This window comes from Nannospalax galili, unplaced genomic scaffold, assembly GCF_000622305.1.
Source record: "Nannospalax galili isolate Female #2095 unplaced genomic scaffold, S.galili_v1.0 scaffold1314, whole genome shotgun sequence".
Classification (NCBI taxonomy): Eukaryota; Metazoa; Chordata; class Mammalia; order Rodentia; family Spalacidae; genus Nannospalax; species Nannospalax galili.
Genome location: NW_008333976.1, coordinates 227,577 through 253,074, shown reverse-complemented (window position 1 = coordinate 253,074; position 25,498 = coordinate 227,577). Strand labels below are relative to the sequence as shown.

At 51.6% G+C, this 25,498-nt stretch overlaps 1 protein-coding gene across 1 annotated transcript in view; it reads right to left on the bottom strand.

Moving 5' to 3' along the window:
* Mgat5b (alpha-1,6-mannosylglycoprotein 6-beta-N-acetylglucosaminyltransferase B) overlaps positions 1-25,498 on the bottom strand; it is a 70,246-nt gene that overhangs the window by 23,225 nt on the left and 21,523 nt on the right. The window contains exons 4-8 of the mRNA XM_008828922.2: positions 18,404-18,531; positions 17,808-17,881; positions 16,750-16,920; positions 16,020-16,184; positions 14,961-15,130 (exon numbers count right to left, since the gene is read on the bottom strand). Coding sequence (XP_008827144.1) covers positions 14,961-15,130; positions 16,020-16,184; positions 16,750-16,920; positions 17,808-17,881; positions 18,404-18,531 — 708 coding nt within the window. The remainder of the gene's footprint in view (positions 1-14,960; positions 15,131-16,019; positions 16,185-16,749; positions 16,921-17,807; positions 17,882-18,403; positions 18,532-25,498) is intronic.

Below are 25,498 nucleotides of genomic sequence, written 5' to 3'. Positions count from 1 at the left end.
CCCAGAAGGAAGTTTAGCAACACCTGTGGAGGCCCAAAGTTGACGTTGCGTATTTTTATCCTCTTTGATCACTCACTACCTTATATACTGAGGCATGGTCTCCCAACTGTGCCCAGAGTTTTGGCCTTCGCCGGTCTAGCTGGCTGGCTGAAATTGCAGGAGGACTGTCATAGCCATCCCCCAGCCTTCCCTGAGGTTCTGGACACTAGTCTTTACACTAGCCCAGCAAGCACTTTACCCACTGAGCCACCTCCCCAACCTTATCATTTATTTATTTATTTATTTATTTATTTATTTATTTATTTGGGTCTTTTTGAGACAGGGTCTCCCTGTAGCCCCAGCTGTCCTGAACTTACTATGTAGACCAGGCTGGCCTCAATCTCACAGAGATCCACCTGCCTCTGCCTCCCAAGTGCTGGGATTAAAGATATATGCCACCATACCTGGCTTTAATTTTTTAAAAGATTTTTTTTATTTTATTTTGTGTATATGAGCATTTTGCCTGCATGTATGTATGTGCACTACATGCATGCAGTGCCCAAGCAGGCCAGAAGAGGGTGTCAGGTCTCCTAGAATTGGCCTGCCCTGACAGAAGCTGTTCTGTCAGAAGCTGTTCTCTCAACCCAGAAGGTTCCATTCACCTCCAGATCCAGAGCTTACACATTACCTCCTCCTTCAGGAAGCCTTCTTGGTCCCGTGTCCCTGTGCTCCTTCCCTGTCCTCCTCCCCTCACTTCCTTTGGTGTGTGAGGGTGCATGTATGTGTATGTGTGTGGTTCTATGTATGTGGAGTATGCACAGCATGTATGCACAGGTGAGAGCTCCTGAGTGCATGGGTGCACGTTTGTGGGCTTGAGTGCAGAGGCCAGAGTTGGACATTGAGTGTGCTACTCTATCACTTCCTGCTGTATGCCTTTGAGTCAGGGTCTCTCACCAAACCTGGAGCTAGGCCGTCAGTCAGCAAGCCCCAGTGATCCTCCTGTCTCCATCACCCATAGTGCTGGGGTTACAGGAGTACATGGTCACACATGGCTTTTTTTTTTTTTATGTGTATGAGTGTATTGTCTGCATGTATGTAAGTACACCCGTGTCATGCAGTGCCCACAGAGGTCAGAAGAGGGAATCAGAGTCCCCTGGACCTAGAGTTACAAACAGTTCTTGGCCACCATGTGGGTGCTGGGAATCGAACCCAGGTCCTCTGCAAGAGCAGCCAGTGCTCTTAACCACTGAGCCATCTCTCCAGCCCCAACACATGGGTTTCCATATGGTGCGCAGGTCTTCAAGCACTCCTATCTACTGAGCCAAACCTCCAGCCCTCCCTCCCTTTTTCACACTAGTCATACCTGGGGACACACCTGGCGACCGTTCCAAGTCATCTTGTCTCAACTATGGGCTCCTTGAGAGCAGATCAGCTTTGACATTTCAGGAATGTGACATAGGATCCTGCCCAATAGGATCTGCTATGCTCATGAAGACACAGTGGATGGGGGCTGGAGAGATGGCTCAGTGGTTAAGAGTGCTTGCTGCTCTGCCAGAGGACCGGAGTTTAGTGCTCAACACCTATGTCAGGCAGCTTACAACCACCTAGCCTATCACTCCAGCTGAGAGACATCCTCTTCTGACTTCTGTGGGTACTCACATACATGTGGCACACATACACATACTTTTTTTAATCTTAAAAAAAAGAAGCGAGTGTAGTGACCCACACCTTTAATTCCAGCACTTGGGAGGCAGAGGCAGGTAGATCTCTGTGAGATCCAAGCCAGCCTGGTCTACATAGCAAGTTCCAGGCTAGCCAGGGCTAAAAAGTAAAACCCTATGTAAAAAAAAAAAAAAAAAGAGGAGGAGGAGGAGGAGGGGGAGGAGGGGAAGGATGGGGAGGAGGGAGAGGAAGGGGGGAGGGGGAGGGCGAGGGCGAGGAACAAATGGATGGGGCGCTTGGCACTGGGAGGAAGGGTTTAGTTTGTGAGAACATGCCAGGTTAGCCCCAGGGAGGGGGCAGCATCTATTCCAGCCTATGCTGGGCAGCCCCTCTGCCCTTGGACATCAGGGCCCTGTATGAAGCTGGAGAAGCACTGCAGTAGGAAGGACAGAAGGAGCCGAATGGGTCACCGCCCCCCACCCTCCTTCCTGGTAGGAGGAAGCAAGGAGTTGTGGTCTCCTGGAAGCTAAGGCTTCCACCTGACAGCAGCTCTCACAGGACCAGGCTGCCAGAGAGGTTAGCTTCCTGGGGGGCCTATGGGTTTATGGCCTGTAATTCAAGTGCACTTTTATGAGCAATTTTACACTAAGTGGTTGGTTGGAACTGCAGAACGAACTGAAAAAAAATGCCAACCTGCCAACCTCCAGCCAAAGGTGACCAAGGAAGCTCTGTGTACAGTCCCGGCCACGGGACTCTATCCTGATGCCTCTGCATCGCCAGTGTCAACTCTCATTCCTGTGGACCCTGAGTCAGAGCTGGGCCAGAGGCGGGATCTGAGCACCCCCAAGGACTGGTGAATGGGGAAAGGTTGCCACCCCACCAGAAGGAGAAGGATGCAGCCTTTAGGCCAGAACTGCAGAACTGAGTGGTCAGTGGTATGTCCCCCAGACCACCTGGGTGGAATCTAAACACACAGTGGGGCCACTGAGATGGCTCAGCAAGTGAAGGTGCTTGCAGCCAAGCCTGATGACCTGAGTTCAATTCCCAGAACCCACACGGTATAAGGAGAGAAAAGATTACCTCAAGTTGTCCTCTGACCTCTACATGCATGCTGTTGCACACACAGACCCAACACACACACACACACACACACACACACACACACACGAGCAAATAATTTTATAAACACAGAGGTAGGGAGTGAAGGGAGGGATGACCCTGACCCAAGGACATGGAGCACCCCCACAGGTCACCTCTTCTGTGCTCAGTACAAATCAACCCACTAAGAAAAGCCAGATTCCATAGCTCAGTGGGTAAAGTGCTTGCCTTGTAAGCATGAAGGCCCAAGTTCAATCCCCAGCACCCATGTAAAAAGCTGGATATGATGGCATGCACATATAACCTCAGTGTTGGGGAGGTGGATACAGGACAGGCTATCTCTCTGGCTACCAGCCTAGCCTTATCAGTCAGCTCCAGATCCTAGTGAGAAATGCTTTCTCAAAAAACAAGGCGCAGGCTGGGGAGATGACTTGGTGGCTCAAGTGCTTGCTTGTTGGGTAAGGACCCGAGTTTGGAAACCCAGCACCCATGTAAAAACTGGCATGGCGGTACATGCCCCTAACTCTTGAGTGTAGAAACAGGAGGATCCCAAGAGCTCCAGGTTCAGTGAGAGATCCTGTTTGAGAAAGTAAGGTGGACAGTGATAAAGGCACTGGACAGCAACCTCTGGCCTCCACACATGCATACATGGGCACACACACACATGAATGTAGGCATACACCACACATGTGCATGCACACACACACAAAGCCAGTTTCCAGGAGGAGGAGGAACAGGCCTAGTGTAGAACGGGGACAGTCTCAGTTTTGCAAGAAAGGCTCTGCGATGAGCGGTGATGACGGCTACATAATATACTGAACATCCTTAAAGCCACCAAGCTGTGTCCCCACAAATGGTAAAGACAGCAAATTTTATGGCACATGCATTTTACAATAATTAAAAGAGACCAGCCACGGCATCTACATCCCTGGCTCTCAGCGTTCCACCCCTCCTTCCTGGGAGTCCCAGCTGGTTGCAGACAGCACCCAGTAAGGATCAGCTCTGTCACTTTCTGCTAAAAGATCAGAGTAGGATGGAGCAGGAGGAGGGCTCATATGCTGGATTCTGTGCAATTAAAAACATCTGTGGGCATGAGCGCTCTACAAGAGGCCTTGCGCGAGGCCTGCATGCCCCTGCCGCCCCTACTTCTATAACGCGTTGCTCAGATGCATCGCCACTGTCTCTTCTAAGCTAAAAATTCCCTTCTTTTCTCTCTGCTCCTTTGGTCTGTGGCTAGAAATAATCTCTCCAGGTAGTTACTGCTCACATTCAAGAACAAACTATTTCCCCCACCTTCTCTCTCCCAACCCTTGTGTGTGTTCGTGTAGGAGAGACCTAATTAAAATGACTTCCTACAAAGTGCTGTAAGATCTTTGACTCTGATGCTAAAGTGTACCCAGGGATCCTTGACTTTCCCAGATGTGTCTCATTGCTGGGAACATGGGCACAGGCAGCTTTGAATATGTCTGTCTCCCCTGGGGCCTGTGCCCATCTCCTGACCATTGTGGACTCTGCCCTTCCCCTTCCCATGGCCTATCATGACAGCAGGTCATTGTCCACTTTCCAAAGCACAAGGCAGCATCAAGAAAGAAAGAATCCAGAGACCTAACTAGGCACACAGAGGTGAGGTTTGCTAATAGGGAGTTATAATCTCCTGCCTAGCAGGCCTGACCATTCTGTGTTGACTAGAAGGCTTGTGATGTTGGGCCCATGAGCACACCCTCAGCTCCCACCTCCTGAAAAAGCAGGTGTCCTTGAACATCCCCAGCATGCACAGGTGCTCTCAAAGGATCCTGGACCACAGCTAAGGAGGGCTACCAGGTCCCTACAGAGCAAGTGGTTCAGAGGAAAAGAGACATTTAGAGACACTTGGCGGTCCCTTAGTCATGGTAACCATGGGCTGAACAGCGTGAAAGGGAAACAGAGGAAGTGGTATCTCTCCACACTGGGTGAACGTGCCTCGTCTTAAGGCTAACACTCCCTTCCCTGGTGTTCTTTCCTACGAAGCAAGCTCAAGGCTAAGAATAGGGCTGTAACTCCCAAGAGAGCCCAGGAAACCACAGACTCATCCCTCCAGCTTCCAAGCTGCTGCTGCTTTGGGAAGAAGGAGAGGGGAGTCCCTCTGTCTGTCCTCACTCTCCAGCCTCCTTGCAGACCAACAGGTTTAAGTAACCTGGGTGTGCTAATGCTAGGGAAGATCACAGCCTCTCTCACCCACACCATGCATGCCACGTACCAGGACAGAGCATCTCAGTCCTCAGTGATTCGAATCCCCAATTGTGGCCCATCACAGCTCCTGAAGGCCAGGCTGGCACCATGGGGCCCTCTATCAGGCAGGGTCTAACATGGGGATATTTCCTCTCTCATTCCTTAGGCCAGCATCGTGTCCCAGGGCCTCTCACTATCCTATGCATTTCCACAAAGCCTTATTGCGAACCCATCTGCTCTGAGGTCTTGGAAGACACGAAGACAGCAGGGCTCTGCTTCCAACCCCAGCACAACAGCCACCACGGAAGATTTGGGGTTAAAAAAAGCAGCCTCTGGTAGTTCCAGTAAGACCAGCAAAAGGCTCTGTGTCCCCTCCCAAACAGTCAAGGAAAGGGTGGCCTGACTCCCAGGAAACTGAGTCCCTAGTACCAAAGTGCCTTGGATTGAAAGGAAGTTGGAAGAGACGCTGGGGGTTAGGCTGCCATCCAACACTTCCACCAGCAGGCTCATCCCTCCCATTTCCTCTTTCATCTGGGACAGGTGGCACAAGGGAATGCCCCCTAGGGTCTCTGGGCAGGGAGAGTAAGCAGGGCCAGTCATGGACCCAACAGCTCGGTGGCCTCACCTGTCATCAGTGGAGGTTCTGAAGGGGGAGAGCTGGAGAGTTGCCACGTCACTCGGCAGCAATCAGAGCTGACCACATCTTTTCTTGGGGGCAGGGCATGCGTACAGGAGTGAACACATCCAGGAGGAGTCTCCTCCCTCCCATTTCCTGCTCTACATAGTCATATATTGGAAAATACCCCCGGCACCTGGAAACCTACAGACAAGCCAATGAACACTGCATCTCAACTACCAGCCTGGCTCTGTCTTATGTTAACCACATTCGGTTCAGTCATTTCGTCTTAAGGGATAACACAGGGTATCAGTCCTGTCTGCCCCTCATATCTCCCAGCGTTCTACCCACTTCCCACAAAGGCTCCCTTTCCTTTCTCTGTCAGAGCAAAAGGCTGGGCTCCTCCTGGGGCTGTTCCCTGGAGCCACCCTGCCAACCCCTTATGAGTCTTCAACATCTCCCCTCCTCTGGCTCCTTCACAACAGCATTAAAACACACTGAAAACTCTCCCACCCTACAAAATGAGCCAGCATACCCCTGATAGGGTTGGCCTGTCCTCTCCCCAGTTCCTGTGATTGTGACCATATTTAGAAACAAGATCTTAGCAGATGGAATCAGGCTAAGATGGGGTCACTAGGCCCTCATCCAGTACTGGTAAAGGAGAGAAGGTGGACACAAAGACTTGTCCTGAGAGAAGATGATACAGAGGCCAAGGGAAAAGCCACCTTCCAGCCAAGGATACCCAATGCCCCCAGAGCTAGCCTGGGGTTAGATCAGCTCCCACCTCATAGCCTCAAAGGACCTAACCCCGGCCAGGCCTCAACCTCAGGTTCCAGCTCCTTAACTGCAGGCAATCCTTTCCCATTATTTGAGGCCCTGGCAACCCCAGGGATGGACATGCCTCCTTCAGGTCCCGGCTCTGCCCTGCTCTCCTGCTCCCTCATCCCAGTGTAGCCAAGCTCCGGGAAGAGGCTACCTTGTCTTAGTGACTGTGGCCCAACCGTCCCCTCATGGGCTTTCGTGTCTGCAACTCAACCCAAATGTCCCATTCTACAGCTGACAGCGACACCCACCTGGCCAAATTCCCTGGACACTTTTTGGTCTCCTTGTTGACTTTATCCAGGGTGTCTTATTTTCCTTGTTTGGTTTTTGAGACCGGGTGTCACCATGTAGCCTGGCTTGGCCTTGACCTTGCCATCCTCCCTGCCTCAGCCTCCCAAGTACTGGGTCTACAGGTGTGCGCCCCATGTCTGGCTTCTTACTGGACTCACGTGAGGGTGAGAGAGTGTGGCGTACTCACATGTGTATGTGCAGGAGCACGGACCTGTGAGCATGTGGGGTTCAGAGGAGGACGTAGGGTGTCCTTCCCTACCACGGTCTACCTTATTCCCTTGAGACAGTCTCTCTCACTGAACCTCAAGCTAGGCGGCTGGCCAGCAAGTCCCAGCGATCCAACTGTCTCCACCCGCCCCCACAGCACTGGGGTTAACAGGCTGAGTGCACTCTTGACTTTTTATATGGCTGCTAGAACCTAAAGATCCTCACGCTGTGATAGCAAAGGCTCTTACCCACAGTCATCCCTCCAGCCACTCTCTTTAGCTTTGTAATGGCCATCGAGCATCCCTGGCCACACTGTCCTTCTGTGGGCTTCTCCTCCTCTGCCTCCTTTCCCAGCACCTCACCTCCCAATGTTGTTCATCTCAGACTTTACTCTCTGGCCCATCCCTGCCATGGGGCAGTCTCATTCATCCTGTGTTAAGTGGCCCTCAACTGCCAAGGCTCTGTCTATACCCCATACCTCCCCGAACCCTGGACCCACCACCCAGCTGCTGCCATAGGCACCTCTAATTCATCAGGTGGAAACCAAATTTCAGGTCTTCCCCATGTGTCCCCAAACTCAGGGCTTTTACCTCTCCCTCATCTTGGTCTGTTGATGGGCTAAGACTATGATGGAATATAAGACTAGTATATAAGTTTACCCTGCCTTGGTGATACAAACTTGTAACCTCAGTTACTCAAGGGGCTGAGGGAAGACTCCAAATTCAAGGCCAGCCTGGGCTACATAGTGAGTGAGAGGCCAGCCTAGGCAACTGAGAGAGTGTCTGTCTCACACTAAAATAAAGGGCAAGGGGCTGGGATGAACTCAGTGTTGAAGCATTCACTTAGCATGTGCAAGGCCCTGGGTTCAATCCCTAGGAACCCATTCCTCTAAATAAAGAGAACAGAAGCTCATTTAGCTCCTGGCGCTGGAGGGCAGAACATCCAGGCACTTGGCATTGGTATTGACAAGAGCCTCATGCTATATTACAACATGGCAGAGGGAAGCAGGGCATGACGGGATACGTCTGCAATCCTAGCCCTTGGAAGGCTAAGACGAGATGATCAGGAACTCAGGGTCATCCTTGCTTACTTAGTGGGTTTAAGGCCGGCCTGGGTTATATGAGACCCTATCTCAAAAAACTAAAAAACCAAAACCAACATGGTATCACCTGGCAAGATGCATCAAAGGCATTAGCTTGGGTCTCACTGTCTTTTCTTACAAAGTCACTAATGTCCCTCCCCCTGGGGACCCACCATCCCAACCTCATCTAACCCTAATTGCTTCCTCAAGATGCCGTCTCCAAATGTCACTCACATTTAACTGTGGAGAGCAAGTCTCCCACACATGAATTCTAGGGACACCCTCTATCTTAGTTTCGTTTCCTGTTGCTAAAATGTCCTAACTGAAGCAACTTAATAGAGAGAGTTGGCTCACAATCCCGGATTACAGTCCATCGTTGTGGGGATGTCAAGATGGCGGGCACCTAAAGCAGCCAGTCACATGGCCTCCACCGTCAAGAGCAGTGAACGAATGCATGCTTGCACTCAGCTCAATTTTCCCAGTCTCATGCAGTTCACAGTCCTGTGCCCTGGGAACTGTTACCCCCAGTGGGTCGGGTCTTCCCACCTCAATTAAGGTAATCAAGGTGAATCCTCACAGATTTGCCCGCAGGCCAAGCTGACCCAGACAATCCTTCATGGATAGTCACTCCAGGTGATTCTAGATTGTGCCAGGTTGACAAAAACCAACCATCACACCCCTCCCCCAACCACAGTACCCCTCAGAAAACAGCAGCACCCCTACCCAGCTGCTGTTGTGAGTGGCCCACTGCGGTTTTGTCTCATGACAAACATCTGGGCCACACAGTACTGGCTCAGAACAGGCTGAACCTGTCACAGCCAGATCTGCACAGGTTCAAACTCGGAACCCGCCTTATTTGATGCTGTGGTTTGAGTAGGAATTATCTCCCATGGACTTCGGTATATAAGGCTTGGTCCTTAGCTCATGGGGCTATTTTGGGAGGTGGTGGAAAGTTTAGGAGGTAGGGCTAATTAGGGGCACGCCTCGAAGGGTATCACACCATCGTCTCTTCCTGTTTTAAAATACATGTATGATATGTGTGCCTACGTGTATGCATGTTTACATGTGTGTGGAGGCCAGAGGTTGACACGGGGTGTCTCCCTCCATCACTGTCCACTTTACATATTGAGGAATGACCTCTCACTTGAACCCAGAGCTGGTCACCAATACAGTGAGTCTAAGCTAGCCAGCTTGCCCCAGGGATCATGTCCCACCTCCTGAGCACTAGGATTACAGATTGGCATTGACATGGGTTCTGGGGATCTAACTGTGGTCCTCACTTACACAGCAAGCACTTTATACAGCAGGCACTGGTGAGCCACCTCCCCAGTCCCTTCCTATCTTGCTCCCTAGGAGTCATAAGGTGAGCAGCCTTGGCCACCTGATCCCACCACCATGATGCTCTGCCTCACTTCAAACCTGAAGTAATGGATCCATCCAACCTTGGACTAAAATTTTTCAAGGTTTTGAGCTAAGGATAAATCTTTCCTCCTTTTAAATCATCTCTCCCAAGTATTCGTCATGGTGAAGAAAAGTCTGCCTAACACAGCTACCAAGCCAGGCCGCACAAGACAAACAAGATGTGGTTCCCGCTTCTGTCATTCCTGGGGGACCCCTGAACAAACGTCCCGGGTTGGAGTCCAAGTCCCTGCCTGGCCGCACACTGACAGCCGTGCGTTCTCCCTCCTCATCCCCTTATCTAAATGGTCCCCTCTCAAACGTCCATCATTTGCCAGTTAAGTCCACTAATTTTCTACTAAACCTAATTTCACTCATGGATGAAGGAGGAGCTCCGTCATTTTTCCTCATGCTATGTACTATTAATGATGCTTGAAATTATGCAAATAAAATTGATGAGCACAGCCAATTCTCCACAGGCAGGAAGGGAAAGGCCTCCTTTTCTAATAACCATTGTGGAGCTGGGCCTTCACAACAGCTTGGGATGGATGCATCACGGGACAGGGGCCCTGGCTTCACATCTCCTTCCCTGTCAAGGCGTCACAGGGGCTAGGGAGTGGGTGTCTGACACAGCCACCCTGCAATCTTATCGTCCCCGCATGCCACCTCCTTCACCCGGAAACATCCTGCTGCATCAGAGCCAGATGTGGATTCTGCGCACTGCCCCAGACATCCCTCCAGTGAGCCGGTTAATTAAAACGCCAGAACACGAGAGTCGGAGAAAAGCTGGCTCATCCATTCAGACTTCTTGTTAGTCGGCAGCCGAGACACCTGGTGGGGACATCTGTGTGTGAATTACAACCAGTGTGCAAGCTGAGTGTTTGTCCTGACGCCTGCCCCACACAGGGCCTGTCTCAACCGAGGGAGCTGCTCTGTCACAGGACTCAGTGCTTTCAGAATTCAATGGCCTTCACCTCCCCATGACCTATGGCTGCTGTGCTGACAGAGGCGGCCACACCTGCTGCCCTTCCCGGTGTTTTCCATGGGCTCTGCCCAGGGCTCAGAAACAGTGGCTATTCTGTTATGTTGTCTTGTGCTCTCAAGAGTCACATGGAACATCCTGATCACCCTCCCACTTCACCCCCCCCCGCCCCTCCCCTGGTTCCTAAGCATGTGACACTTTTGTTATTCTTTTGAAATTGGGTCTCATAGCTGAGGCTGGCCTTGAACTCCTGACTCCACCTTCCTGATGCTGGGTTTACAGGCATGCACCACCACCACCACCACCACCAGACCTGACTCAGCAAATATCTCCTTATTTGGAAATAGTACCTTTACAAAGGGGATGAAATGACCCTGTCCTTTTTTGATTTTTGTTTTTGGAGACAAAGTCTGTCATACTTGCATTCTGCTGCACTGACAGAAAAGCAACCTGGGGGAGAAAGGGTTTGTTTGGCTTGCAATTCCAGGTTACAGCCCATCACGGTGAAGAAGCCAAGGCAGGAGTCAAAAGCAGCTCGCCAAGTTAAGAGCACAGAGAGAAAATAACTGCACGCATGGTTCGTGTTCTGCTAGCTCTTGCTACTCTTATAGCCCAGGATACCCTGCCTAGGGATGGTGCCACCCACAGAGGCCTGGGGCTTCCCACATCAATTATCAGTCAAGGCAATCTCTTTCAGACATGCTCACAGCCAATCTGATGGAAGTAATTTAAACCAAGGTTCCTTCTTACCAGGTGACTCTAGGGTATATCAAGTTGACAACAAAAACCAGCTGAAGCCAGGTGTGGTAGCACATGCCTTTAATGCCAGCACTCGGGAGGCAGAGGCAGGTGGATCTCTGTGAGTTCGAGGCCAGCCTGGTCTACATAGTGAGTTCCAGGCCAGCTGGGGCTACAGGGAGACCCTGTCTCAAAAAGACCAAAAAAAAAAAAGAAAGAAAGAAAAAAAAACAAACTAACCAGCTGAAGCCGGTCCCTCCTTACCTGAGTCTCCAGCCCTGGGCCTCACTCCTAAGGTATCAGTTGACCCCTTCCACCAAAGAAATCCTGAATGCTTCCAGGCATGCGCGGGCCTCAGGAGGAACCCTCACACTTCCACAACTCTGCAGGGCTAAGTCCCACTCCAGGCCCTAACCCACCCCCTCAGTACACTGTCCTAAATACACTGAGGACTTTTGCACAAGCCAGGCAGATCCACCCTGTTCAACAACTTCCCAGTCTCACAGCTCTGAGCTCTGCAGCTGCTTGACTTCGACACTGATCATGGCTGGGAGCTTTCAATGGTTGAACCTGGGGCACCCACCACAGACCCTGAACCAAATGCTGAGAGTGGGCTCCACGTGCTGGGGGATGTCCAAGGCAATTGAGGGTCTGCTGAAGCCAGGGGTTGGGGTCCTCGTCCTGAGCAGGAGCCTGACACAGCTGGTACTGTTAACCTTGTAACCCAGCCAGGGAATCCCCCTGGGAAGGCTGTTTTATTTTTACTTTGACTCTTAGTTGTTTTTCAATTTATCTGGTAACAAGTTTAGAAAGCATCTTTCTGAGAATATCCCCTGAGGAGCTGAGTTGTTTACACCAGTCTGCCCTGTCTGAGCAAGATGATTGTTCACACTTACATCCCTCAGGGGACCGAGGCCAGGGCATCCAGGCACATTCAGGCCTACCCACTTCCTGAGCTGCCAATCAGATACGGGGTGACCTCTCACTGAGGCCTCTGCTGGGAATTGAGATCCACATGAGCCTGGCAGGAGCCTTGGGCAAAAGATACAGTCTCTGAGAGGTGTGGAGAGGGTGCATATATGTGCATGGGGGTGTGCAATGTGACTACATAAGCATACACGTGTACATGTGTGCATGCATGCATGGATACACACCTGTGCACATGAGTGCAGAGGTTCTATGGACATGTGCGCAGATGTGTGTGTGAGCATGCATGTACCCATGTGCATGTGTATGTCTGCATGCAGAGGCACTTATTGCATGCATATGAATGGTGTGCACTGTGTGTGTAAGAACATGCATGCGGGCATTATATGCATGTGTGTGTGTGGCTGTGTATGTGTTACGTGCATAAGTGCATGTGTGTGCATGCACAGGTAAGCGTAGGTGAGTAGCAAAGGTGATGGCTACAGGTGAGGATTTTCCAATCATGTCACTTTTTATCAGGGCCTTCCAGGCCAGCTCCCATGGTCACTGCTCTGGCCTGGGATAGACAAGGTCAGTCATACTGGTCTCAAGCTCCTCAAACTTGAGGAGGAAAAAGGAGCCAGCAGTGCTCTAGGAAGAGGACTCAATTAGAAGCCAGGGGAAAGGAGAGCCCTGGTGGAGCCTGGAACCGAGCAACTGAACCAAATCCCCGCCTCCCAGGAAACCTACCAGCTCTCTGCTCTTCTCTGGCAAGACGATCTGCTAAGGGCTCTGTGGTGGGTGTGTGGGAGAAGCCCTCCCATTCCTCTGGGAACAGAAGGACAGCTCACCTCTCTGTCACAGACCAAAATCAAGCTAAGCATGCTGTCTGGTAAGTGTGATGCAATCTGACCTGGCATCCGGTAAGGTGTGTGTGAGCCTGACAGGAGGATGCTCCCTACAGGTGAGAGTCTTTGGGGACCAGAGCCTGGAATGAGGGCCCCTGGACACCCTCACGATTTGTCCCATTGCATTCTTGGGTGTCTGAATCCCCACATACTGCTGCCTGCTGGTCTCCCTGAGGTGGGTCTGGCCCGGGGCCCCTGGGTCCTTCTCCCTCTACCACTTGACTTTCCTGTAGGAAGTTTCCCAGCCAGGGGAGAAAAATCATTATTTGCAAAAATTGGCTGTAGCCACAGCATCCTTAGCAACACAGCAGAGACAGAAGAGCTATTTCCCTCTGGGTTGGTCCTCTCTAGAACCCTCAGCCGCCATGCAAAGTACTTTCTAACACTGTCATAGGTATGCAGTCCCACACTGGTCCCTATCACCTTTCTCCTTCAAAGTAGGTGCCCTGTCCCTGCCACACTCACACACTGCTCCTCTCTGATTTATTTTTATGTGTATGAGTGTTTTACTTACATGTGTGTAAGTTGCACCCATGTCATGCAATGCCCAAAGAAGCCAGAAGAGGGCATCCAATCCCCTGAATTGGTTGTTAACTGTCATGTAGGGAATGGAATCTGGGTCCCCTGCAAGAGCAGTAAGTGCTCTTTTTAAAAAAAAAAAAAAAAAAAAAAATTTATTTTATTTTATTGGTCATTTTGAGACAGGGTCTCCCTGTAGCCCCAGCTGACCTGGAACTCACTATGTAGACCAGGCTGGCCTTGAACTCACAGAGATCCACCTGCCTCTGCCTCCCAAGTGCTGGGATTAAAGGCATGCGCCACCATGCCCAGCCTATTTTTATTTCATTTTATGTGTATGAGTGTACTGCCTGCATGTATATAAGTGCATCCGTGTAGTACAATGCCTGCGGAGGTCAGAAGAGGGTGTCGAATCCCCAGAAACTGGAGTTAGGGACAGCTGTTAGCCGCCATGTGGGTGCTAGGATTGTCTTTGTCTCCAGTCCCACCGTCAGTGCTCTTAACTTCTGAGCCATCTCTCCAGCTCCTGGAAGTGCTTTTTCATCTTTACTATCCTCAGTGGGGACAAGCGCATTACCCTAAAGAATGACTTTCAGCCACAGCCACAAATACCTTCAAATCACTAGTTCATTTAAATCTAGATGCCACCTCCTCCTCCCCTCATTCCATGACCCTGGTCCATAGGACAGAATTCAAGTTACAGGTTTCCTGCGGGAGCTCTTAGAGGGCAGGTGAGGGAAGGTATATTCTCTGTGCATCATAGTTCATAGTACACATGTACTTTTGTATGTATCAAATATCACATAAAACATAAAGCAAGAAACAGCTTATATATTTCATTTCATAGGTGAGTGGTTTAAAAAAAAAGACAGTTCTCTCTCTCTCTCTCTCTCTCTCTCTCTCTCTCTCTCTCTCTCTCTCTCCTCAGTATCCCACAGTCTCTCTCCCTTTACCTCTCCCCTACCTCCATCTAACATACACAAAGATACTTTTAGACCTTCCTCCCGACCAAGCACAGGATGGGGATGTACCCATGCCCCCAAAAGGACCAAAAGGACCCTGACAAGCCCAGTACCAGTGAAAGTCGGCATCACCTGCTCACCCCAGCACCCTCCAGGTCTTACGGGTCTCCATCCCCAGCAAAGGCATACTAAGGAGTCCAGCACCAAAAGAGACACCCTGGAGACTATGCCCAGCCCCCTAGGAAGGCAGGCAGAGGGAACCTAGTCTGCCAAAAGTGATTCCTCCCTCAAGGCTGTATGTACCAGCCTCTGAGCACAAACCCAGGCCCCAGCAGCAGCCTTAGTCAAAGGCCAGGAGTCTGTGGAGTGGTACTACGTAAGCACACTTCCTCGGTGCATTCTAAACACAAACAGTATCAGTGTGGAAAAGAGAGTGGGAGGCAGATCGAGCAGGTAGAGAAGGGAACCAGGGAGGTTTAACATCTGACAAAAGAGAACGCCAGGCCACCCAGGCTGTGGGTTCCACTGGTAGGTCAGGGTCTCCTTCATTCTCTCCCCACCCCAGCAGGGTGGGGACACTCACCTCTGCAGTTCCTTCAGGGAAACTGTGACACGCAGACTGTGGCCCAGCACGTAGAGAGCAGCCAGAATGTCTGCCCACTGCACCATCTCCCCGAGAGGCCCACCCTTCATCACCCTTGGGCTGAACACGTCCCCGGACTCCTCTGTCAGGAAGCCAATGTGGATGAGGATCTGGGTGAGCAGGACACAGGGGTCAGCAGGGAGCAGTAGAAGCTCTCAAGCCTGCCCACCCTACCCAGACCCCAGGGTCACCCCAGAAGACCAGCCACACAGCATCAGGTACTGGGGATACAGGTGAACGAGACAGTCACGTGCTTGCCTCATGGCGCTTACGTCACAGATGGACGAGGTGGACAGCACACACAGACAAGACAGTTTCATGAAATGATAAGGACTCAAAGAAAGAAACGAGGTGACAAGCATGTAATTCTCTCTGTACAGGGAGATGGACGGAGAGACGACGGTTGGACAGATGGACGGACAGGCCAACAAACTTTCTCAGACTTCCAGACAAAATCCAGAACTTTTCTGTTGACAAGATCAAAATATCCCAAGCCTTTGTCACTCCACCCCAGCCTTGGAAAAGTGCAAGAGCTCCACTGTCGTCCTGACCCTCTTATCCCTTCCCTCCTCCACGTGGATTAAAGTCAAAGAAAGTCAGTGCCGCTGGTTTGAGGCCTGCCCTGTGTTCAAATAGAACACCATGCCCACCTGGAACCCTGTGCCCACATGCAACCCTTTGCTGATTCAGAACCCTGTGCCTGGAACCCTGTGCCCATTTAGAACCCTATGCTCACCTGGACCCTGTGGCCACTTGGAACCCTGTTCCCATTTAGAACTCCATGTCTCCTTGAAACTCTGTGGCTACTTTGGATCTCATGCTCATTTAGAGCCCATGCCTTCCTTAAAACCTCAAGCCCACTCAGTTTGCCATGCTCATGTCCACTTAGAATGCCCTGTCTATCCCATGCCCACCTAGAACCCTGTGCCCACTTGAAACCTGTGCTGTGAGCATGCTACCCAGGCTCTCTGGGATCTACTGCTTGAGAGAATGACATACCTGTTTCTGGTCCCTCCGGATGTCACCCAGCTTCTGTGCCAGGCGCTGGGCAGCGATGGCCCACTGGGCAGTGAGGCGCTTGGTTCGCTTCTTCATGAAGATCAGGGACTCTTTCCCACTGCCCATCAGCTCCAGGAGGTGGGACAGATTGCTCCGGAATACTGCCTGGAGAGGGGCCAGATCCCAGTTCTCTCAGCCCCCCATGTACAACCACCATCTCCTGCTCTCCTAGAATTGGGGCTGGCACCTGTGAGGCAGATGCCTGCTCCAGTGTCCGTCGTCCTTTCCAAGGGCAAAGGAGCTGTGCTCTTACCCTCTAGCCCAGCTTTCATTAACTAGCTGCCCTGAGTCTTCCAGGGAAGCTAGTCAGTTCTGAATCTCCCAGGCTGCCTTTCAGTGGTGCCACGGTCACTGTGTGCCTTGAACCTGTTAACTCTCTAAGTCTGCATATTTTCATCCATTAAATACAATCACAGAAGGACAGCTGGGAGATAGAATAAACCCAGTGTCTGGCATGCAGAAAGCCCTCAGTCCATGACAACTATTATTACTGTTATTCTCGTCCATTAAAGGGGCACCGCCAGGGCCCCAGCTTGTCCCCTCAGGAAGGCTCCCAGAGGATGAGCCAGGCACTCTTAGCTGGCTGAGCTGGTGGCCTCATTCCATGGGGATAGAGCTGAGGTTCCCTCCCACTGTCTCTGATGATGTATAGCCAGGCTCCAAGGCCTACCTGGACTTTGGGGAGGGACTTAGGAGCCGTCCGGGCAGCAGTCTGGTTCCTCCAGGGTAGCAGCGGACAGAACCACTCGACCTCGCTGAGGTAGATGAGGAAGGAGCACTCGGTGCCATCCACCCCAAAGAAGGCGTAGCAGGGGTCAGAGGTCCAGCGGGCACGCATCCACTACAGAGAGGACCAGGCCTGGGCAGGCAGCCAGCAACCCATCTCAAATCACCCCACCCTACAGACTTCTGCAACCCAAGGGACCCCAAGCTTTCCCAGGCTGGGCCGGGCCCTGTGAGGCATTCCCTGACCTAAAGACACAGCAGGAATGGCAGAGAAGTCTGGCCTGGGACCAGCCCTCCACCACTGTGGACCAGAGACAGTGAGTCACCTTCCCCCAGGCCTCACAAGAGGACTTCAGACTGGGTAGATGCACAGGGGCCAAGCACCAGGGCAAAGATCCCAGAGGGGCACCATTCTGAGCCAGCTGCCACCTTCATCCTTTGCATCTCATCTCGTAGTCACCTCTAGGGGTCCAGGGCTGGGGCCAGGGAAGGTCTCTCCACAGTAGTCCCCGTGTGATCCCCCAGGAAGGGGTATGCAGCCCCACAGCTCACCCCTTTCTATATTCAGAGCTAGTGAGAAGCTGACTTTAGGGCATGCATGGACATGGTACAGTCAGAGGTGGCCCTTGTAGGAGGGCAGGAGGGGCCCTCAGTCCACTGGGACACAAGGTGAGAAAGGAGGACCAGAACACAGTGACCCAGGCCCATTCCTTGTCAGTTTATCGGTATAAAGCTACCGGTGGCAACACACATCTGGTTGTAAGAAGCCCCTGAAGGTGACTTGCCCAAGAGGGCTTTGGACTGGTAACCAGGCTACAGGACCAGTGAAGAAACCCCTTTTCTGAAGTCAGCCTCAGCCAGCTGGTGCTGGATTAGGGGACCAGCCAGCAGAAAGCCCAGCCTAGAGAGGAATCCAGAACCAGGCCGAACAGACTCCTGGCGAGGAGCCTCCCACCTGCTGGCCACCCTCTACCCCAGCTCAAGGAGAGCCCTAGGCCTCACCTCCACCTTCCCCGAGCAGTCAGGGAACTTAGGGTCACTGGGTGCCTCACACTGGTCCCTCCGGCCTTCAGACACTGCAGAAAAAAAGCCAGCTTGCTGAGGCACTGGGGCCAGGGAGCAGCCCAGGGGCCAAGGTAAGGAGGAATGCTGTGTGGCAGGACAGAGAAGGGGAAGCCCCCGCACTCTCCACCTGAGGGTTCTCCCAGGGTCCCAGGGTCCGAGCTATCCTCCTCTGCCCAGCCGGCCACCTCCTATCAGAAGCAGCAAGCTACACAGTGGCTCCCTGGATGGACGGACCGCAGCCTCCCACCAAATGTACCCTTGCTTTTTCTGAGGGCAGATAGGCAGAAGCCTCCGGCTGTTCCTCATATCAAGGGGAATGGTGGCCTTGCTCCTGGAACGCCAGGGACCTCCTCCATCCTCCACACCCTCAGGCATAAGGATGACAGGGTAGAGCTGGTTCCCCTGCTGAGGGCCTGAAGTGGGGTCCCAAGAACCAGCTGAGCATTGCCAGGGGAATGAGACCTCCCTGAGGCTCCACCCTATTCAGCAGGTGGCCTCCGGGGACACAGGGCAGTGTCTTGCCTGGCACACACCCTTGCTGTGCAGGAGCAGGCTGTGGCGTAGGATCTGGTCCACCTTTACAGCGATGTCAGACACGTTCTGGGCAATGGCCTGGATTCGCTCCATGAGGCCGGCCCCGGCCCCGGCCCCAGGGGTGAGCCTAGAGAGAGGGGAGAGCCAGAAGTGTGACCTTCTGAGGCCCAGGCCAGTCAGCAGAGACAACGGAAAGCCAGAGAGAGACGGAGCTGAGCTTGCCCTCATCCAATGCACACCTTACCCAGGCAGGAAAGCCCGCATCTATGGGAGCTGCGTGTATTTACAGTGTGCATCATGCATCAAAGGGCAGCACCTGGGCTGAAACCCGCCTGCCAAGACCCTGAACAGATCAGCCCAGGAACCCCCAGGTGACAGAGGTCTTCACTGCAGGCACGGCCAGCTGCTCTGAGTCTATTTATCCTGCATCACGCCAAAATAAATTTCACTCACAGCAACCTGGGGACTTGCCAGCTATTCAACCTGCAGTAAATTAGTACAGCTTTCCTGAAAACGAACTCTTCCCTGTGTGTGAGGGGGCAGGGGGGAAAGGAGGGAGGGGGTAAGCAGGGGGCCAGAGGCTGGCATCAGGTGTCCATCTTTTTATTTTTTATTTCTTATTTTAATGTGTATGGGTGTTTTGCCTGCATGTATGTAAGTGCACCACATGTATGCAGTGCCCATGGAGGCCAGAAGAAGCCATTGGATCCCCCAGAACCAGAGTTACAGGTGTTTGTGAGCCACCATGTGGGTGCTGGGAAATGAATTCAGTTCTCAGTAAGAGAACTGCTGAGCCATCTCTCCAGCCCCTCCATCTCACTTTCTGAGACAGTCTCCGACTGAACCTGGAGCTTCCCGATTGGCCAGCTTGGCTGCGCAGCAAGCCCTAGGGAATTCTTGTCTCTACCTCCCCAGGGCTGGGATAGCAGGGTTGTGACCCATGTTTGGCTTTTCACATAGGTGCTGGACATACAAACTCAGATCCTCATGTTTACGTAGCAGGAACCTTGTTGACTGAGTTATCTCCCCAGCATCACCCCTTCATTATTTTTTAAAGAGTTTATTTATGTGTGCATACATACCTGTGTGAGTGTACATGCATACATGTATGCAGGTATATATGGAGGCCAGAAGAGGGCATCAGATCCCTTGGAGCTGGAGTTACATTTTGTCAGCTGCCCAATGTGGGTGCAGGGATTTTCATGTCCTCACGATGGAACAGCAAATGCTCTTAACTACTGAGCCATCTCTCCAACCCATAACCAACCCCTGCCATACTTGATTATTTTGAGACAGTGTCTCATGTAGCCCAGGTTGGCCTCAAACTCCTTGATTAGCTCAGGGAAACTGCACTTCTAATCCGCCTGCCTCCACCCCCCAAATGCTGGGATTACAGGCATGTGTGTATGTGGTGCTGAGGATCAAACCCAGGGCTTCATGCCACATCCCCAGGCCCCTTCCCTGGATCTTGAAAGAGTTGCTACCATGGACATCATATCCGCTATCTGTCTCCATTAACGTGGGGCTGCTTTGATTTTTGGAGGATTTATTTCCTCGTTGATGCTCAAGGCTCAGGAAATTGTATTAGATGCAGTATTTATCCCCTGGAACACCCTGCTATTGAGATCCCGCTCTGCCGGCCTTATCTTCCCGCCAAGCACAGCCCTGGGGTCTTCTCCAGGAAGCTGCTTGCTTTCAACACTGTAACTCCACTTGCTTTGATTCTCACCTCACCCTCTGGCTTCACACCAGCACCCATGTGAAAGGCAGCCATAGCAATGAATGTCCATAACTCCAGCTCTAGGGGCAGAGACAGGTGGGTCCTGGGGCCCACTGATAGTCAGTTTAGCTCAAATAGCAAGCTCCAGGTTTGGTGAGAGACCGTGTCTTAAAATAAGGTAGAGGACAATCTGGCCTGCTCTGTGTATATACATGCATGGACAGACACACACACACACACACACACACACACACACACACACTGCTGTTTAGGCTCTGTTTATCCCCACTCTGGCATTTGGTCTACACTGACCCACATCGTGGGTAATATAGACAGGCTCTTTCCAACCCGGGCTCCATCTGGGCATGCAAACCCCACTTCTGGGTTGGGTGACCCACCCACCAGAGAAGGCACAGTAGTGGCCCTTGGTGGCCAGTTGCCCTAGTCAGTCAAAGGCACACAGAAAACAACAGAACGGGAAGCAAGTTTCAAATGCAGATGGGCTGCCCTCCATACTGACAAGGGACAGGACACTGCTCCTCTAGTGGATGAATGTTGAGGTGACTGGAGGAGTTGCCCCAGCACAGAAAGCTGAGGAACCTCCACAGCCACTCTGCAAGGGGTCAGGCTGCCGCTCTGCAAGGACCAGAGGCTGAGGGCATACCAGGCTTTTACCAGGACAGGGACTACACAGGAAGAGTCAGGTAAGCTGGCCTAATTCCTATGTAGAGACCCCAGGGCACAAAACCCACGCAGGGACCAGCTGGGGGTCCTGGCAAGCGTGGAAACACCCCACCTCACCATCCCAAAGCCGCCTTCCTATGGGCACCTCTCCATCTACCCTGCCAGAGCCCCAGCCCTTCCCAAGCTACAAGACGTTGAGTGTGAGACCTGGTCTGAGTCCTCAAGGGCAGGACAGCTTTCGTATTTGGAGCCTGATCCTGTCAGCATGGGCCATGTGCTCAGGGACTCAGCACTGTAGGCTGAGTAGTATCCTCAAACTCATGTCCTCCTGGAACCTCAGAATGTGCCCAATTTTGGAGTAGGGTCTTTACCGATTAGAAAAGATGAGGTCATGCTCGGTTAGGGTGGTCCCAAGTTCAATGACAGAGGTCTTATGAGGAGGCCATGTGACAACACTCGGAAGAAACCACATGAGGTTGGACGTGGGACAGTGGAATGCTGTCCTCTGGACACACTACAGCACTGCCATCTTGACTTCAGAGCAGCTGTGACCACCAGTATGTGACCCTCACAAGAACCAAACTGTTAACAAAGAGGGGTCATCAGACCCTCACCTGAGACTCTAGCTATTCATTTCCCCTGCCTCTGCCAGCTGCAGCTGGTCTTGGGGAGCACAGAGGAGGGGAAGATTGACTGGGGTAGGGATGCCAGGGATGCAGCTTTTGTGAATTGTCACCCACACTCCCGTAAGTAACCCCAAGCTGGACTTGGATGGATGGGCTGTTTATTGTTGTTGCTGCTGTTTGGTGGAAAGGTCATGTGACAAGGGGGCACTGCACTCATGTGGCCAGGAAGCATCAAGGTCAGCACTGACCATGAGGTCCTTGAAGACAGGACCGCCCCAGAGCCTTGGAAGGGGCATATCTGGGATGCCTTGACTGGAGAGAATAATCGTTAAACATTGGTTGTTTCCTGCCACGTGGCTCATGAGCAGAGAGACTAACACAATCACCATGCACTGGATGGAGAACACAGCTCTTACTCTGGAATCAGGAAGTTCTTTTCCCCGGCTGTGCCCTCTTGCAGACCCCCAGTATCATTTGAGTGTTGCTCTCACTGGAGGACAGAGAGAGCAGATGCTGTTCTTGACCTTAAAGCCTGGCCACATTATTTAGATTGTTGGGAAAAGTGAGGCCGGGAACCAGAGGACCTAGACACAAAGCCTGGCTCCCCATCACAACTGTGTCTTTGGGAGGGTTACATAACCTCTCTGAACTCAAAGCATCAACTCAAAAAACCAAAAAAGAAGAAAAAAAAGCCATGTTACTGTGAGGATTCAAGATAAGGTGGAACAGTAAAACTTTGATATACTCTAGGTATTTAATAAATATTTGATATGACCAGGTGTGGTAGCACAGGCTTTTAATCCCAGCACTCAGGAGGCAGAGGCGGGGGTGGTGGTGTCTCTGTGAGATTGAGGCCAGCCTGGTCTACATAGTGAGTTTTAGGTCACAGGGCTACAGGGAGACCTTGTCTCAAAAAAATCAAATAAATAAATAAATAAATGATATGTTTTGTTGTTGTTTTGTGTTCATGAGAATCAAGTTTATGGCCTCACACATGCTAGGCACTGAGCTACATCCCCAGTCCTGTTTCTTTAACTCCCTATTTAAGCAGATACCCTGTTCCCAAGGAAATATCACAGGCCCAGCCATAGAGCAAAGTACTTAACTTTTTGGAGGATTCAGCAATTCTCCTACAATAATCATTTTTGCATAAAACATATTGTCAGCCTGGGCTTTAAATAGTGAAATGGCATCTGTTGGATTTAACAAGTTCAACTTGTTCAAAACAGAATCACTTGGCGTCACTATTATTAAACTGGACTTAGCAATCACACAGCACTTTCTATTTTCAAATAATATACAATTAAGCTTCTCACACTGAGACACATTTCCATAAACGACAGTAAAAAGCAGTCTTGGGCCTCAGAGCCCAGTGGATCAATGACTTAGGAAATGCCCAGGTAGAAAACAAAGGGGTCTGGGACTGTGGCTCCATAGGTAGAATGTTAGCCTGACTCGCATGAAGGTCTGGGTTCCATCCCCAGCACTGCACAAAATGAATATGATAGGACAGCACTTTGGAAGTGGAGGCAGAGGGTCAGAAGTTCAAGGTCATTCTTGGCTACACAGAGAGTTGGAGGCCAGTTTGGGATAAAGGAAGCCCTGTCTTTAAAAATAATAATAATAGCCAAGCATGGTGGTGCACGCTTTAATCCCAGCACTGGGGAGGCAGAGATGGGTGAATCTCTGAGTTCAAGGTCAGCCTGGTCTATATAGTGAGTTCCAACCCTGTCTCAAAAAGACCAATAACAATAATAATAACAACAATAATGAAAAGCCACGTCTCACCCGCTGGGTAGGTGGTACCAAGAAGCAGAATTTGAAACAGGCAGGAAGGCACCTTGTCACTTGGAAGGGAACCAGGCTCAGCAAAACCAGGACTGGAAAAAAGGCCAGCCGGGTACAGGGACTGATGTCCTTGAGGTGGGACCTCCCCCAAGGCAGGTCTAAAGCTAAAGTTTCCTTGACAACAGTCACACTGTCTCTGCAGGGCCATCACCTGAATACAGTCCTGAACTTGTCTTTGGGGACCGGGCTCTCTGCCTCCCTCTAGTACAGACTTCCTCCAGCTGGCACAGTAGCCCCAAGCCCTTTGGTCCTAACTGGAGTATATTTCATTCCTTCTTTTTCCCTCTTCGGAGCCACAAAGAGTGAGCTGGGCATGAGGCCTCTGAGAGAAGCAGAGGAGGAAGAGCCGGAGACCTCCAAACACACAACCAAGGGAGCGGTTCGGCAGCCCCAGTGCCTTCCTCAGCACCTGCTCAGCTTAGCAGAGACCCCTCTGGAATCACCGGCCTTTTTTCACAACCAAAACGTGCAGTTCTATGGCTATCCTGGTTCTCAGTGCCGCAGCCTGTGCAGGCTCAGGAATCCTGGCTCTGCCCCTTCAGCTCTGTGACTGGGGACAGACCTCACCTTGTCTGTCTCAGATGCCTGGACAGTATCTTCCTTGTCGAGGTACTGGAGAAACAGAGTCCACTGAATCCATGAGATGTGACTGGGTGCCCTAGGACACCGTGCACATGGCCACTCTCAGTGAAGGTGCCTACAGATAGCCCAAAACAACAGCTCCGGGTACGGGAGAGGAACACAGATTCTCACATTGACAGATGTGAGCCCTCCTATGGGCACTGAGACCTAAGAAGCTGCCCAGAGTCCCAGGATAGGACCCTCAAAATCTGCTGGCCAATATTTTATTTTATGATAAAATGAGAGCCAGGCCATAGCAGATAAAGGGACCTTCCTGAGGTCACACAGCAAACCAGGTACAGGGGAAGACTCAGAGGACAATGCCCTGAGCCACGCCTTGCTGTGTCCCTCTGTCTAACAACCAAAAGTACTTTGGAGGCTGAGGCCTGCTGCCCCTCCCTTAGACCCTACATTCCAAATCACCCCCTTCCCTATGCACACGCACGCACACGCACACACACACACACACACACACACACACACACACACACACACACAAAATGATTAGTCCTTACTCAGGGAGTTCGAGAAGGCTGAGTACCAGTCACCCTAATCCCCAAAACTGATCCTGGGAACTGCTCCAGGACACCCCAACCAACAGGCAACACCACAGGCCATCTGTCAGCCCCAGGTGGCTGGGGAACCCTGGCTCAGGATGTACTGTTCTCTCCAACTCCCAGAGTCAAGGGCAAGGTCAGGTAGAGCAGGAAACTCCGACACCTGCAGTCACTACTTTACACCAGGCCACTACTCCAGTTCCCATCTCTTTCTAGGCCTGTCTCCCCTAGGAGCCCCCCCTAGGGCTCAACCCCACAAGATCACCACCCATTCCAGGCTAGTCCCCTTGCCCTAGAGGTCACGCTCCAGAATGCTTGGAAAAAGAGGTTCAATTACGAGTTCCTCCATGATTTACACAAAGGTTATATTCAATTAACAGGGGTATTGATTTCCCTGCAGCTGGCCAGCGAGCTTGCTGGGAGTAATTTTATTATGAAACAAAATGCTTTTAAAACACAGAAATCCACATACCCAGGTGCCTGCAAAATTACACAGCAGCACACACACACACATACACAGCAGGAAACACATGCGCCACAGAAGAAAGGTGTGTTCTGTGCCTCTCGACATGTCACACATCACATGGAACATGGACCATCGCTGTCCAGTGCATACATCACATGGAACATGGAACATTGCTGTTCCTGGCCCTTCATCCTCTGGCCTTCACCCATCTCAGCCCCGGTTTCCTGTTGGAGGCAGTGGGGGCGGGGTGCCTACAGATCGCAAATAGATGACCAGAGACTTGCCTGCCCTTTCCCCAGCAGGAGGAAAGTGGACCCCTCACCCTACCCACTAAAATAAACCCATTAACTTCACAGGATGGAGAGTTATCTATGAGATAAACTTCTAGGCATGCCTTTGAGTTTCTAGACTGAGTTAACTAGTCCCTCCTCGTCAGCTGGGCCCCTCGAGCCCTGGAAAAGTCCAGCTTTGGATGGCTTATCACAATATCTTGCTTGTAAGTCAGCTTTGTGTCAAGCTCAGAGCTGCCCCTAGCACAGGGCCTCAGAAAAATGAGACCCATCTTTTTTTTT